The sequence below is a fragment of the Pelophylax lessonae genome (assembly GCF_965119305.1).
Source record: "Pelophylax lessonae genome assembly, chromosome: 3".
In the NCBI taxonomy this organism is placed as follows: Eukaryota; Metazoa; Chordata; class Amphibia; order Anura; family Ranidae; genus Pelophylax; species Pelophylax lessonae.
The window spans coordinates 31,353,335-31,369,508 of record NC_138770.1 but is presented as its reverse complement, the minus strand read 5'-3'; the positions used below and the strand labels follow the sequence as shown (position 1 = coordinate 31,369,508).

The window sequence follows — 16,174 nt, the reverse complement described above, 5'->3', positions numbered from 1 at the left end:
CTCTGCTTTTTTCTCCTCTCTTCGCGCTATGTGGCGGACATTCATTTGGCAAGATAAACCTCCCAGGATTAAATTTTCCCGTCTTACAGCCCCCAAACACAGAGGTGGACTCAATCTGCCGGATGTGGTAAGCTACTACAAAGCTTGCCTACTCAGCAGAATAGTCGACTGGACCCTCCACTCCAATCAAAAGGAGGTAGTAAAGATGGAAAATCACTGGACGAACACCCCACTCCATCTTCTCCCGTGGCTTCCCTTATCTGATATATCGCAATCTCTCAAAACACATCCTCTCATTGGACCTCCGCTTATTACTCACGATGCCTGGCGCAAGAAAATGAAAATAGACCCCAGATGTGGCCCCCTGACTTCTCTTAGACACAACCCAGCATTCCCTCCAGGGATATCGTGTAGCTTTCTACGCTCCCTTTGGCCACATCGGGAAGTCCTCGCCAAACATTTTTTTAAAGAGGGTATTATCCTCTCCTGGGAAAAACTTAATTCCTCACTGCACCCACCAGGCATTCCGTTGTGGACATTCTTTCAATTACGCCACTTCCTCTCATCTAGAGGTACCCCGGCAGCGTGGTCTAGAACCCTAACACCGTTAGAATCCATTTGTGAACGCTCTCAACCTCAAAGACATATAATTTCAGAATTATATGGTCACATACTTGACGCTCCATCGGCATCATCTGCCACATTTGCTCTGTCATGGTCGAAAGACCTGCAATTGTCCCTCACCGAAAAAGATTGGGAAGCTATTTGCCGCGCGCCCCATCGCTCCTCGATCAATGTCACCGTCCAAGAAAACGGATACAAGATCCTTTCCCGATGGTATAGAACACCAGACAAAATACATAGATTTGCCCCAACAGCCGACGACACATGCTGGAGATGCTTGACATCTCCGGGTACCATGCTACACACCTGGTGGACATGCTCGGTACTGCAACCCTTTTGGAAGGAAGTCCATGATATCATAAAAAAGTCACATCAAGTGAGATTCCCTTCACTCCTGAGAAGTTCCTTTTGAACTTCTCTCCTAGAACACCCAATTCTCTACAAACTGTACTTGCCCGTCACATGATGAACGCTGCTAAACTTTGTGTACCTTGTCATTGGCGTTCAACAGCAATCCCCACACTCACAGAGTGGTTCCGCAGACTGAATAGAACTGAAGAAATAGAGGAATTGATAGCCATTTCAAGAGATGACATATCCAAGTTCTCTGCGGAATGGCTGGACTGGCTCCGATACAAGGAGACAGATGAATACAAGTCCATCATGTGTGTTCCATAACCTGGTCTCATGAGTTTTGTTACTAAAATACTACATTCCCTACTGCCCCCCCCCCCCTAGTCCTTCCCACCCCCCCCTCTCCCTTTCCCTTTTTTTTTTTCTTTTCTTTCTCTTTTTTCCCCTTTCCCCTCTCACTCTCTTCTCTTGTCTTCCTCTAATTTACCTATTCTTATCTTTCTCTTTATCAAGTTATTCCCCTGCACCCCCAATGATTTTATTTACCAAGAATAACCTGCATCCTTATTACAGACATCCTAAAGAAGCACATTTCTGTTCTTTTCTTTTTTTTCTTGCTCATTGCAACTCTCTTATCTAGCAGAATGCTCTAATCATACGCTTAGCGAGATGCCTTCATATGTCTGTAAATATGCAATTTCATAAGCTTCCACACTTGTTATGTCCTGTTATTATGTGGGTTCATTGACTTTCAATGTACTTGACTGTATTCATTTCATGTTATATCTTGCTTTCAATCAATAAAATAAAAACTTGTTTATGGAAAAAAAAAAAGAAAAAACCATACCCGTAAAAATTCCATACCCTTGTCACTTCTGGTGCACCTACGTCAGCACCTACGTCATTGAACAGCTGAGGAGCTTACTAGTGCGCATGCTCGGAGGGTATGGAATTTTTCACGGTACTGTGTGTAACGTTACACCGCATCAGCTGTTGCGGCGGTTACATTAAAACAGCTCGGCTGCAATATGAGTCATCTCCGCTGCTATCCCTGTAACTTCCCTGATCTCGGCTACTAAATGTAAAAGCGGTGCCGGGTCTATGAAAATATAAATCACGGAGCCGAGATCTCCATCATTTAGAGTTCATACACCCGCCGCCGCTTTTACATTTAGTAGCCAAGATCAGGGAAGTGACAGGGATAGGAGCGGAGATGACTCATATTGCAGCCGAGCTGTTTTAATGTAACCTTTAATGTAACCGCTGCAACAGCTGATGCGGTGTAACGTTACACACACTTCCGTGAAAATTCTATACCCTCCGAGCATGCGCACTAGTAAGCTCCTCAGCTGTTCAATGACGTATTCGGAGCTGTGAGCATGCGCACTGCTACGCTGCTCAGCTGTTCCATTACGTTTCTGACAGGAAGTGACGTGGGTATGGAATTTTCACGAGGTATGGTTTTCTAACGTTACATCGGCACCGTGAAGCTCGATTGGCATTTGCCGTTGAAACACCAGAATTGGCAGCTCCACCACTGGCACCCTGTGCTTTTCACAGATGAGAGCAGATTCACCCTGAGCACATGTGACAGACATGAAAGGGTCTGGAGAAGCCGTGGAGAACATTATGCTGCCTGTAACATCGTTCAGCATGACCGGTTGGGTGGTGGGTCAGTGATGGTCTGGGGAGGCGTCTCCATGGAGGGACACACAGACCTCTACAGGCTAGACAATGGCACCCTGACTGCCATTAGGTATTGGGATGAAATCCTTGGACCCATTGTCAGACTCTATGCTGGTGCAGTGGGTCCTGGGTTCCTCCTGGTGCACAACAATGCCCGGCCTCATGTGGTGAGAGTATGCAGCCAGTTCCTGGAGGATGGAGGAATTGATGCCATTGAATGACCCCCACACTCGCCTGACCTGAATCCAATAGAACACCTCTGGGACATTCTGTTTCAGTCCATCTGACGCCACCAGGTTGCGCCTCAGTCTGTTCAGGAGCTCAGTGATGCCCTGGTCTAGATCTGGGAGGAAATACCCCAGGACACCATCCGTCGTCTTATTAGGAGAATGCCTCAACGTTGTCAGACATGCATACAAGCACGTGGGGGCCATACACACTACTGAGGACCATTCTGAGGTCCTGCAATGACATTTCACCAAAATGGACTCGCCTGCTGCATCATTTTTTCACTTTAATTTTTGGGGTGTCTTTAAATTCAGCCCTCTGTAGGGTGATAATTTTCATTTGCATCAAACGATGTGGCATCCTTTCCTTCCTAACACATTACCCAGTCCATGCCAGTATAGATCCTAACACATTACCCAGTCCATACCAGTATAGATCCTAACACATTACCCAGTCCATACATAGAAACATAGAATGTGTCGGCAGATAAGAACCATTTGGCCTATCTAGTCTGCCCAATATATCTGAATCCTATGAATAGTCCCTGGCCCTATCTTATATGAAGGATAGCCTTATGCCTATCCCATGCATGCTTAAACTCCTTCACTGTATTTGCAGCTACCACTTCTGCAGGAAGGTTATTCCATGCATCCACTACTCTCTCAGTAAAGTAATACTTCCTCATATTACTTTTAAACCTTTGCCCCTCTATTTTAAAACTGTGTCCTCTTGTGGTAGTTTTTCTTCTTTTAAATATGCTCTCCTCCTTTACCGAGTTGATTCCCTTTATGTATTTAAAAGTTTCTATCATATCCCCTCTGTCTCTTCTTTCTTCCAAGCTATACATGTTAAGGTCCTTTAACCTTTCCTGGTAAGTTTTTTCCTGCAATCCATGTACTAGTTTAGTAGCTCTTCTCTGAACTCTCTCTAGAGTATCAGAACCAGTATAGATCCTAACGCATTACCCAGTCCATACCAGTATAGATCCTAACACATTACCCAGTCCATACCAGTATAGATCCTAACACATTACCCAGTCCATACCAGTATAGATCCTAACACATTACTCAGTCCATACCAGTATAGATCCTAACGCATTACCCAGTCCATACCAGTATAGATCCTAACACATTACCCAGTCCCTACCAGTATAGATCCTAACACATTACCCAGTCCCTACCAGTATAGATCCTAACACATTACCCAGTCCATACCAATATCTAGGTCCTGAATCTAGGGAAGCAGCTGGCAACACTGAGAAGAATCTCCACACTGAAGGAGAGTTGGGAACGTACCCCTCAAATAAAAGCAGGGGCCTGCACAGAGGAGGGCGGAGATACAAGGGTGCAGGCATCAGAGCAGAGTAGTTGGGTGACAGTTAGGAAGGGTAGAAGAGAACAAGGCACTTGTCATACTCTCACCAATGAGGCCGAGCATTGTCGAGCACCCCAATAAATACGCCCTGTTGCGTGATGTTGGGGAAGCCAGTCAGGGACCAGCATTGCTGGAGCAGAGTGACGCCCCTAGCTGCCAGGGGAAGAACTCCTCCAGTGAGGGCGGGAGCAAGGGAAAGGAAAGACAGGTTCTGGTGGTAGGAGACTCAATTATTAGAAGGACAGAGAGGGCAATCTGTCAAAAAGACTGTAAGTGCCAAACTGCCTGTTGTTTACCGGGCACTCGGGTTTGTCACATCACGGATCTGGTGGACAGATTATTGGGTGGGGCTGGGGAAGACCCAGCTGTCATGGTACACGTGGGTAGCAATGACAAAGTCAGAGGGAGATGGAGAGTCCTAAAAAACGATTTCAGGGACTTAGGAGCTAAGTTGAGGAATAGGCCCTCCAAGGTAGTATTTTCAGAAATACTGAAATACTGAGAGGCAGCGGGAGATTAGGGAAGTAAACAAGTGGCTGAGGAGCTGGTGTAGTAAGGAGGGCTTTGGGTTCCTGGAGAACTGGGCCAACTTCTCAGTCTTTAGTAGGGATGGATTGCACCTAAATGGGGAGGGTGCAAACGTACTGCGTGAGAAGATGGCCAACAAGTTAGAGGGGCTTTTAACCACTTGCCGACCGCTCACTGGAGCTCTACTGCGGCAAAGTGTCTCGTTCCCGTCCAGCGACCGACGTTGCTGGACTCCTCCCCTTGTGGGCGGCACACGCGCACCGCCGGAGGCTCAGTCACAGCGGGAGTCGGGCCAGGGGATGAGCGGCGGTGATCACTGCCGCTCTTCCCTGATCGCCGGGGAATCGAGTGTGGAGATCCGCCCGCTTGTGTAAACAAAGCGGGCGGATCTCCTAAGTGACAGACAGTGACAGATTGCAGGGTTCAGCATAGCTGACCATGCGATCTGTCCCTGTGTCACTCAGTCACCTCCCCCCACACACGTTACTAAGCACCAGGCATACATTAACCTCTCCCTCTCCAATAAAATTAACCCCTTCCCTACCTGTGTCATTTTTACAGTAACAGTGCATATTTATAGCACTGATTACTGTAGTAATGTCACTGGTACCCCCAAAAGTGTCAAAAATGTCAGTCAAGGGTCCGATCTGTCCGCCGCAATGTCGCAGTCCCGCAAAAAAAAAAAATCGCAGATCGCCGCCATTACTCGTTAAAAAAAAAAACACCAAAAATGACAGAAATCTTTCCCTTAGTTAGTAAACACAATAACTTTTGCGCAAACCAATCAAAATACGCTTATTGTGATTTTTTTTACCAAACATAGGTAGCAGAAAACAAATTGGCCAAAAATTGTAAAAAATTTAGATTTTTACATTTTTTTGGGGGGGAATTTCATATAAAAAAATGTGAAAAATATTGTTATTTTTTCAAAATTTACGCTCTTTTTTTGTTTATAGCGCAAAAAGTAAAAATTGCACAGGTGATCAAATACCACCAAAAAAAAAGCTCTGTTTGTGGGAAAAAAAAGGACGTAAATTTCGTTTGGGTATGGCATCGCACGACCGCTTAATTGTCAGTTAAAGTTGCACAGTGCCGAATCGCAAAAAGTGGCCTGGACGTAAGACAGCAAAATCCTCTGGTGGTAAAGTGGTTAAACTAGGTTATGGGGGGAGGGTACAGATGTAGAATTAGCCAGAAGGGAGCAAGGTTCAGTCGGCACAAATGGGGACATTAGAGGTAGGGTGTTCAGAGTTCCTAAACCCAAGGTGGGTATGGGGAAAAATCGCAAGAGCAACTTAAAAACATCAAACGAGGATATAGTATGTATCCAGACAAAATTACGAGGTCTGTATACAAATGACAGAAGCCTGGCCAAAAAGATGGGAGAGCTGGAGCTGCTGATGTATGAGGAGAACTTAGATTTTGTGGGATTTCAGAGACCTGGTTTGACAGCTCTCATGATTGGCTGGCAACCATTCAGGGGTATTCCCTTTATCGCAGAGATAGAGGAGGTAAAAAAGGGGGAGGGGTATGTCTGTATATTACGAACAGTGTACAGGTAAATACGAGGGATGATATTAATAATGGAGCTATGGACGAGGTAGAATCCCTATGGGTAGAACTTCAAAGGGAAGGCACTATGGGAAAAGTAATATTGGGCGTATGCTATAGGCCCCCCAACCAGAGGGAGGAGGGGGAGGGGGATCTCCTTTCACAGTCTAGATTGGCAGCAAGGAAGGGAAATGTCATTATAATGGGGGACTTTAATTATCCAGATATAGACTGGGCAGAAGGAACCGCGCATTCATCCAAGGCTCGGCAGTTCCTAAATGTTTTGCAGGACAATTTCATGGGTCAGATGGTGAACGCACCGACAAGAAACAATGCGGTACTTGACCTACTGATTACCAACAATACAGACCTGCTCACGGATATAGAAATACGGGGCAACTCGGGAAACAGTGACCATAGGTCAATTAGTTTTAGTATAAATCATAGTAATAGGAAACACAAGGGTAATATAAGGGCACTGAATTTCAAAAGAGCCAATTTCCCTAAACTACGCTCTCTGCTAAACAATATCAAATGGAATAGAACCCTGGGAACAAAGAACACGAAGGAAAAATGGGAGTGCTTCAAGAGCATACTAAACAAAGGGATTGGCCAGTGCAGTCCAAAGGGGGATACAGTTAAAAGAGCAAAACTAAACCCTGGGTGGCTAAACTCCAACATAAAAAGGCATATTAATACTAAAGAAAAGGCCTTCAAAAACTACAAGGCTGAGGGGTCATTGGCAGCATTCCAACAGTACAAAGAGTGCAATAAGAAATGTAAAGGCGGAATCAAGGTGGGCAAAATAGAACACGAGAGACATCTAACGGAAGAGAGTAAAAAAAACCCAAGAAATTCTTTAACCACTTGCTACCCACCCACCATCAAATGATGGCGGAGCGGTACAGCTATCATATGACGGCGCACCAGAACAGCCTCTCCCGGGGGCGCGCAGAGCGGCGATTGTGGCCGCGCCGTGTCCTAGCAATCTTGGTAAAGAGTCAATGAGATGACTCTTTACCCATGTGATCGGCTGTGTCCATTCACAGCCGGTCACAAGTAAATGAGGAAGTGCCGTTATTCAGCTCTCCTAGCCTCACACTGTCAGAGTGTGAGGCGAGGAGAGCCAATCAGCGTCTCCTCCTCATAGGGGAGACAAGGACAGGTAATCAGGGCACTGATCATCAAAATGTAAATAAATTGCCAATTACTGCCCACCATCAGTACCCACAGTGCTGGCAGTCAGTGCCTGCTCATCTAGGCACTGATGGCCACTGACTGGCAGCACTATGGACACTGATTGTGGGCACTGATGGTGCTGCCCATCAGTGCCACCTGTCAGTGCCCATCATAGCCACCTGTCAGTGCCCATCAGTGCCGCCCACCAGTGACGCCTCTTAGTGCCCATCAGTGCCACCTCTTAGTGCCCATCAGTGCTGCCTATCAGTGCTCAATAGTGCCACCTATCAGTGCAGCATATTAGTACCACCTCATCAGTGCCCATCAGTGCAGCCTATCAGTGCCCATCAGTGCTGTCTCATCAGCGCACATCAGTGAAGGAGAAAAATTATTTTTTTTTCAAAATTTACTCACAGAAAATAAGAAAACTTTTTTTTTCAAAATTTTCTGTCTTTTTTCTTTTTTTGTAAGAAATAAGAAACCCAGAAGTGATTAAACACCACCAAAAGAAAGCTCTATTTGTGTGAAAAAAAGGATAAAAATGTCATATGGTTACAGTGTAGCATGACCGTGTAATTTTCATTCAAAGTGTGAGAGCGCTGAAAGCTGAAAATTGGCCTGGGCAGGAAGGGGGTGAAAGTGCACTGTATAGAAGTGGTTAGTATATAAATAGTAAGAAAGCGAGTTCAGAACACATTGGCCCCATAAAAGACAATGAAGGAAATCTGGCCACAGAGGACAGAGAGATGGCAAAAGTGCTAAATAATTTCTTCACAAAAGAATTGGGGGGCTACACTAACCCAGCTTGTAATGATAAATTAAATAATACACCTCAGGAAGTACCGCCATGGCTAACAGAAGATAGACTTAGAACTAAACTAGAGAAACTTAACATAAATAAATCACTGTGACCGGATGGCTTGCACCCGATGGTTCTTAAATAACTCAGCCAGGTGATTGCCAGACCATTATTCTTGATCTTTAAGGATAGTTTACAGACGGGTATGGTGCCAGCTGATTGGAAAAAAGCCAACGTGGTACCAATATTTAAAAAGGGGCCGAAATATATCCCGGGTTACTATAGGCCGGTCAGACTAACATCTGTAGTCTGCAAGATTTTGGAGGGGATGTTAAGAGACCACATACAAGACTTTAGTAATGGAAACAATATTATTAGTAGTAATCAGCATGGATTCATGAAAAATCGTTCTTGCCAAACCAATTTAGGGGTCAGGACTATGTAATGTACAACATAGAGTATATAGTGCAGGGGTCAGGAGTGTGTAATGTACAACATAGAGCATATAGTGCAGGGGTCAGGAGTATATAATGTACAACATAGAGTATATAGTGCAGGGATCAGGAGTATGTAATGTACAATATAGAGTACATAGTGCAGGGGTCAGGAGTATGTAATGTACAATATATATTATGTAGTGTAAGGGTCAGGACTCATAATCTTGGTATTCAGTAATCAGTGGGGTCCTAAATGCTCACATGAGTCAAGTTGCAGAGGTCCCACACCGCTGCCTCCCATCTCCTGAGACTGAATACATTGTTTCTATGTGTTTATCAGATGATGGGGGATCTAGGTGGACCCTCTGTACTGCTCTCTCCTTTACAATAAAGTCTCCTCTTACCCGGTGATGTGAGGGGCGGCTGATTCTCCATCATGACGTCCTTGTAGAGATCCTTGTGTCCTTCTAAATACTCCCACTCCTCCATGGAGTAATAGACAGTGACATCCTGACACCTTATAGGAACCTGACACACACAATGATACAGTCACCATCCAGACACATCCCTTGTCTGTTACTGGATAATGTCCCAGAATTCCCAGCCCCGCTCACCTCTCCTGTCAACAGCTCCATCATCTTCTTGGTGACTTCTAGAACCTTCTGTGTGTTGTGTCTTGTAGGGATCAGGGATGGAGGTGGGGGGATGGTGATGGGATTCTGGATTCTCGAGGATCTTGTGGTCCTATTATGAGATCTCCTTCTTGTGTCATTTTCAGTAGATTTCTTCATTATTACTGAACAGTTCTGTGTTATACAAAGATAAATATCACTCTCCCACAGGGATGTCTTTATATCATCATGGGCCCCTGGGTAAAGTAATGTACTGGGGCCCCTACCAGCCTGCTCAAATTTACTAAAATAAAAGAATAAATAGTTGATAGAATTAAACATATTTATTAGTACTTTCAATATAATAGATTTTATACAGTGAGAATACATGACACAAATCAAAGACTAATCAACACAGGGCACAGGAGAGTAGAAGGGCACGGTACAGGGGAGCAGAGGGGCACGGTACAGGGGAGTAGAAGGACATGGTACAGTGGAGTAGAGGGGCACTGTACAGGGGAGCAGAAGGGCATGGTACAGGGGAGTAGAGGGGCACGGTACAGGGGAGTAGTGGGGCACGGTACAGGGGAGTAGATGGGCACGGTACAGGGGAGTAGAGGGGCACTGTAAAGGGGAGTAGATGGGCACGGTACAGGGGAGTAGATGGGCGTGGTACAGGGATGTAGAGGGGCATGGAACAGGGGACTAGAGGGACACAGTACAGGGGAATAGAGGGGCACAGGGACACGGTACAGGGGAATAGAGTGGCATGGTACAGGGAAGTAGAAGGGCACAGTAGAGGGGAGAAGAGGGGCGCAGTACAGGGGAGTAAAAGGGCACAATACAGGGGAATAGGAGAGCACAGTACAGGGGAATAAGAGGGCACAGTACAGGGAAGTAGGAGGGCATAGTACAGGGGAGTAGGAGGGCACAGTACAGGGGAATAGGAAGGCATAGTACAGGGGAGTAGGAGGGCACAGTACAGGGGAGAAGAGTGGTATAGTACAGGGAAATAGAAGGGCACAGTACAGGGGAGTAGAAGGGCACAGTACAGGGGAGTAGAGGGGCACAGTACAGGGGAACAGAGGGGCACGGTACAGGGGAGCAGAGGGGCACAGTACAGGGGAGTAGAAGGGCGCAGTACAGGGGAGTAGAGGGGCACAGTACAGGGGAGTAGAGGGGCACAGTACAGGGGAGTAGAAGGGCACAGTACAGGGGAGTAGAAGGGCACAATACCGGGGAAGAGAAGGATACAGTAAATAAATGTTATTTTGGATACAGTGTCGCACGACCGCAAAATTGTAAGTTAAAATAACATAGTGCCGTATAGAAAAAAATGGCCAGGTCATGAAGGGGGTTAAATCTTCCAGAGCTGAAATGGTTAACCACTTAAGCCCCGGAGGATTTGGCTGCTCAAAGACCAGGCCCTGCGTGATGTGAACGGACAATTGCTCGGTCGTGCGACGCTGTACCCAAACAAAATTGACGTCCTTTTTTTCCCTACAAACAGAGCTTTATTTTGGTGATATTTGATTACCTGTGCGATTTTTATTTTTTGCGCTATAAACAAAAAATAGCGACAATTTTGAAGAAATAACAATATTTTTCAATTTTTTTTATATGAAATTCCCCCCAAAAAATGTAAAAATCTAAATGTTTTAACATTTTAGGCCAATTTGTTTTCTGCTACATATTTTTGGTAAAAAAAAAATATCGCAATAAGCGAATTTTGATTGGTTTGTGCAAAAGTTATTGCGTTTACTAACTACGGGAAAGATTTATGTCATTTTTATTGTTTTTTTTTTTTAAACTAGTAATGGCGGCGATCTGCGATTTTTTTTTGCGGGACTGTGACATTGCAGCAGACAGATCAGACGCTTGACTGACATTTTTGACACTTTTGCTATAAATATGCACTGTTACTGTAAAAATGACACTGGCAGGGAAGGGGTTAACTTTATTGGTGATCAGTGGGTTAAATGTATCCCTAGGGGCGTGATTCTGTCAAGGGGCGTGGCTTGTTAGATTATAACAGAGACATACAATCCTACAGAGCAGGATCGCATAGCCTCTGTCATGATCTAAGGGAGAGTGACAGACAGCTGTGTTTACATCAGCCGCCTGCCTTTCTGCCTTTTCTGAGCAAGATCGCAAGTGGCCGGCGGACATCGGAGCCGCCGGTCACACACGCGGGGATGGCCATGAACGAGTGGGGGTGGGAGCGTGCATCCGGAGGTGCGTGCTCGCCCCTACAGCCTCCTGGGCAAGCGACGCAGTACTACGTCAGTTTGCCCAGGAGCGGCTTACTGCCGCAGTAAATATACTGTAGGTGGTCGGCAAGTGGTTAATTGGCAAGACTGTCAGTACATGGTTCACACTGATATTTAGGGCACTGATCATCATCAGTGCTGCCAATCAGTGCCTCCTCAGCAGGACTCTGAGCTGAGAGCATCTCTCTCATGCAGCTCAGAGCCTGCACTGATAGTTCCTCCTCCCTCACACAGATGGGAGAGGAGAGAGCCAATCTGCTCCTTCTCCTCCCGCCCCTCTCCTCCTGTGTGCACCATGGGAAGGGTGAACCCCAGCAGCTGAATGATCAAATTCCGCTGCTTAGCTTCACACTTCCCACAGTGCACACAGGAGGAGAGGGGCGGGAGGAGAAGGAGCAGACCGGCTCTCTCTTCTCCCATCCATGCGAGGGAGGAGGAACTGTCAGTGCAGCACCTGGCTGTATGAGAGAGATGCTCAGAGTCCTGTGGCCAGCATGTGGATGTTGTTATTGATTAGCAGAACATCAGAAGTCTCAAAGTGACTCTGAATACATCCCAGTATACAGCGGAGTCAGATTTAACCCCTTCATTACACTCACCTCTCCAGTCAGCAGGCTGAGGATCTCCAGGGTGAGGTTCAATATCGTCTCATTCCAGGGAAATTCCTTCCTTACATTCTTCACAAAACTCAAATTCTGCTGATTGTCCATCATGACGTCCTTGTAGAGATCCTTGTGTCCTTCTAAATACTCCCACTCCTCCATGGAGAAATAGACAGTGACATCCCGACACCTTATGGGAACCTGACACACACAATGATACAGTCACCATCCAGACACATAGTTACATAGTTACATAGTTAGTGAGGCTGAAAAAAGACACAAGTCCATCCAGTTCAACCTATGATGTGTGTGTGTGTTTGCTAACCGTACATTGTATACCCCTGTATGTTGTGGTCTTTAAGGTGTCCATCCAATAGTTTTTTGAAACTATCAAGGCTCCCCGCTGATACGACTGCTTGCGGAAGAGAATTCCACATCCTTACTACTCTTACAGTGAAGAACCCCTTACGCACTTTAAGGTTAAACCGCCTTTCCTCAAGTTTTAGTGAGTGGCCACGTGTCTTATTGTATTCCCTTACTCTGAATAGTTTGTTCCTTATGCTAGGGTCGCCAGTACAGTATTTGTACATTGATATCATATCCCCCCTCAATCGTCTCTTCTCCAGAGAGAATAAGTTCAGTGCTTGTAGTCTTTCCTCATAGCTGATGTCCTCCATTCCCCTAATTATTTTTGTTGCCCTTCTCTGGACTTTCTCCAGTTCCAGCACATCCTTCCTGAGGACCGGTGCCCAGAACTGGACAGCATACTCCAGATGTGGCCGGACCAGAGTTTTGTAGAGTGGAAGAATAATCTCTTTATTTCTGGAGTGAATCCCCTTTTTTATACAACCCAGTATTCTGTTGGCTTTGCTTGCAGCGGCTTGGCATTGCATGCCACTTCCAAGCCTGTTGTCTACCAGTACCCCCAGGTCCCTTTCCATCCTAGACTCACCCAGAGGTTCCCCCCCTAGTGAGTAGCTTGCTTTCTGGTTACTGGCCCCCAAGTGCATTACTTTACATTTTTCTACATTAAACCTCATCTGCCATGTAGTTGCCCACCCCGTTATTTTGTTCAGGTCTGCTTGCAAGATTTCCACATCCTGCATAGAAGATATTGGCATGCCTAATTTAGTATCATCTGCAAATACTGAGATTGTACTAGATATCCCCTCCTCTAGATCATTTATGAATAAATTAAACAGGATTGGTCCCAGGACAGAACCCTGGGGGACCCCCCTTTCCACACCCGCCCACTCAGAGTACTCCCCATTAATCACCACCCTCTGGACTCTCCCCTGGAGCCAGTTCTCTATCCAGGTACTCACCTTATGGTCCATACCTACCTTCCTTAGTTTGTACAGTAAGCGTTTGTGGGGAACGGTGTCAAAGGCCTTTGCAAAGTCCAGATACACCACATCCACAGGCTTACCTTTATCTAAGTGGCAGCTCACTTCATCGTAGAAGGTTAATAGATTGGTTTGGCATGAACGATTTTTCATGAATCCATGCTGATTACTACTTATAATACCGTTTTCATTACTTAAGTCTTGTATGTGGTCCCTTATCATCCCCTCCAAAATTTTGCAGACTACTGATGTTAGGCTGACCGGCCTATAGTTACCCGGGATATATCTCGGCCCCTTTTTAAATATTGGTACCACGTTGGCTTTTTTCCAATCAGCTGGCACCATACCTGTCTGTAAACTATCCTTAAAGATCAAGAATAATGGTCTGGCAATCACCTGGCTGAGCTCATTAAGAACCCTTGGGTGCAAGCCATCCGGTCCCGGGGATTTATTTATGTTAAGTTTCTCTAGTTTAGCTCTAAGTCTATCCTCTGTTAGCCATGGCGGCACTTCCTGAGGTGTATTATTTAGTTCGGCCTTACAAGCTGGGTTCGTGTAGCCCCCCGATTCTTTTGTGAAGACTGAAGAGAAGAAATTATTTAACACTTCCGCCTTTTCTCTGTCCTCTGTGGCCATTTTTCCTTTATCATCTTTTATGGGGCCAATGTGTTCTGGCCTCGCTTTCTTACTGTTTATATACTTAAAGAACTTCTTGGGGTTCTTTTTACTCTCCTCCGCTATATGTCTCTCGTGTTCTATTTTAGCCGCCCTGATTTCATCTTTACATTTCTTATTACACTCTTTGTAGTGCTTAAATGCTGCCAATGACCCCTCAGTCTTGTATTTTTTGAAGGCCTTTTCTTTAGCTCTAATATACATTTTTATGTTGGAGTTTAGCCACCCAGGGTTTAGTTTTGCTCTTTTAAATTTATTTCCCTGTGGAATGCACTGGCCCACCCCCTTGTTAAGTATGCTCTTGAAGCACTCCCATTTTTCCTCCGTGTTCTTTGTTCCCAGGGTTCTATCCCATTTGATATTTTCTAGCAGCGAGCGCAGTTTAGGGAAATTGGCTCTTTTGAAATTCAGTGTCCTTATATTACCCTTGTGTTTCCTATTACTGTAATTAATACTGAAACCAATTGACCTATGGTCACTGTTCCCTAAGTTGTCCCGTATTTCTATATCCGTGAGCAGGTCTGTATTGTTGGTAATCAGTAGGTCAAGTACCGCATTGTTTCTTGTCGGTGCATTCACCATCTGACCCATGAAATTGTCCTGCAAAACATTTAGGAACTGCCTAGCCTTGGCTGCATGCGCGGTTCCTTCTGCCCAGTCTATATCAGGATAATTAAAGTCCCCCATTATAATGACATTTCCCATCCTTGCTGCCAATCCTATCTGTAACATGAGGTCCACCTCCCCCTCCTCCCTCTGGTTGGGGGGCCTATAGCATACGCCCAATATTACCTTCCCCACCGTGCCTTCCCTTTGAAGCTCTACCCATAGGGATTCTGCTTCGTCCATAGCTCCATTATTAATATCATCCCTCATATTTACCTGTATACTGTTCTTAATATACAAACATACCCCTCCCCCTTTTTTACCCTCTCTATCTCTGCGATAAAGGGAATACCCCTGAATGGTCGCCATCCAGTCATGAGAGCTGTCAAACCAAGTCTCAGTTATCCCCACAAAATCTAAGTCCTCCTCAAACATCAGCAGCTCCAGCTCTCCCATCTTGTTGGCCAGGCTTCTGGCATTGGTATACAAGCCTCGTAATTTTGATTGGTTACATTTATCCTCATTTGATGTTTTTAGGCTGCTCTCTTGATTTTTCCCCGTACCCACCCTGGGTATAGGAGCTCCGAACACCCTACCGCTAATGCCCCCATTTCTGCCCTCTGAAACTTGCTTTCCACTGGCTAATTCTACATCTGTACCCTCCCCCCCATTCCCTAGTTTAAAAGCCCCTCTAACTTTTTGGCCATCCTCGCACCCAGTACGGCTGCACCCACCCCATTTAGGTGCAATCCGTCCCTACCAAAGAGCCGGTGACCGACTGAGAAGACGGCCCAGTTCTCCAGGAACCCGAAACCCTCCTTACTACACCAGCTCCTCAGCCACTCGTTAACTTCCCTAATCTCCCGCTGCCTCTCTGGTGTGGCTCGAGGTACAGGTAGTATTTCGGAAAATACTACCTTGGAGGTCCTAGTCCTCAACTTAGCGCCTAAGTCCCTGAAATCGTTTAGGACTCTCCGTCTTCCTCTGCCTATGTCATTGGTACCCACGTGTACCATGACAGCTGGGTCTTCCCCAGCCCCACCCAATAATCTGTTCACCCGATCCGCGATGTGCCGAACCCGAGCGCCCGGCAAACAACAGACTGTTCGGCGCACACGGTCTTTGTCACAGATTACACTGTCTGCCCTTCTAATAATTGAGTCCCCTACCACCAGCACCTGTCTATCTTTTCCCTTTCTCCCGGCCTCACTGGAGGAGTTCTTCCCCTGGCAGCTAGGGGTGTCGCTCTGCTCCAGCAATGCTGGTCCCTGACTGGTTTCCCCAACATCACACAACGGGGCGTA

The 16,174-nt window shown here is 46.0% G+C and overlaps 2 protein-coding genes across 2 annotated transcripts in view; both read right to left on the bottom strand.

Annotated features, from left to right (window-relative positions):
- Positions 1-16,174, bottom strand: part of LOC309550268 (uncharacterized protein) — a gene marked incomplete at both ends in the record, with an annotated part of 461,917 nt that overhangs the window by 150,824 nt on the left and 294,919 nt on the right. The window lies entirely within an intron of this gene.
- Positions 1-16,174, bottom strand: part of LOC309549899 (uncharacterized protein) — a gene marked incomplete at both ends in the record, with an annotated part of 47,355 nt that overhangs the window by 8,532 nt on the left and 22,649 nt on the right. The window contains one exon of the mRNA XM_082250390.1: positions 675-727. Within this exon, the coding sequence (XP_082106516.1) occupies positions 675-727 (53 nt within the window). The remainder of the gene's footprint in view (positions 1-674; positions 728-16,174) is intronic.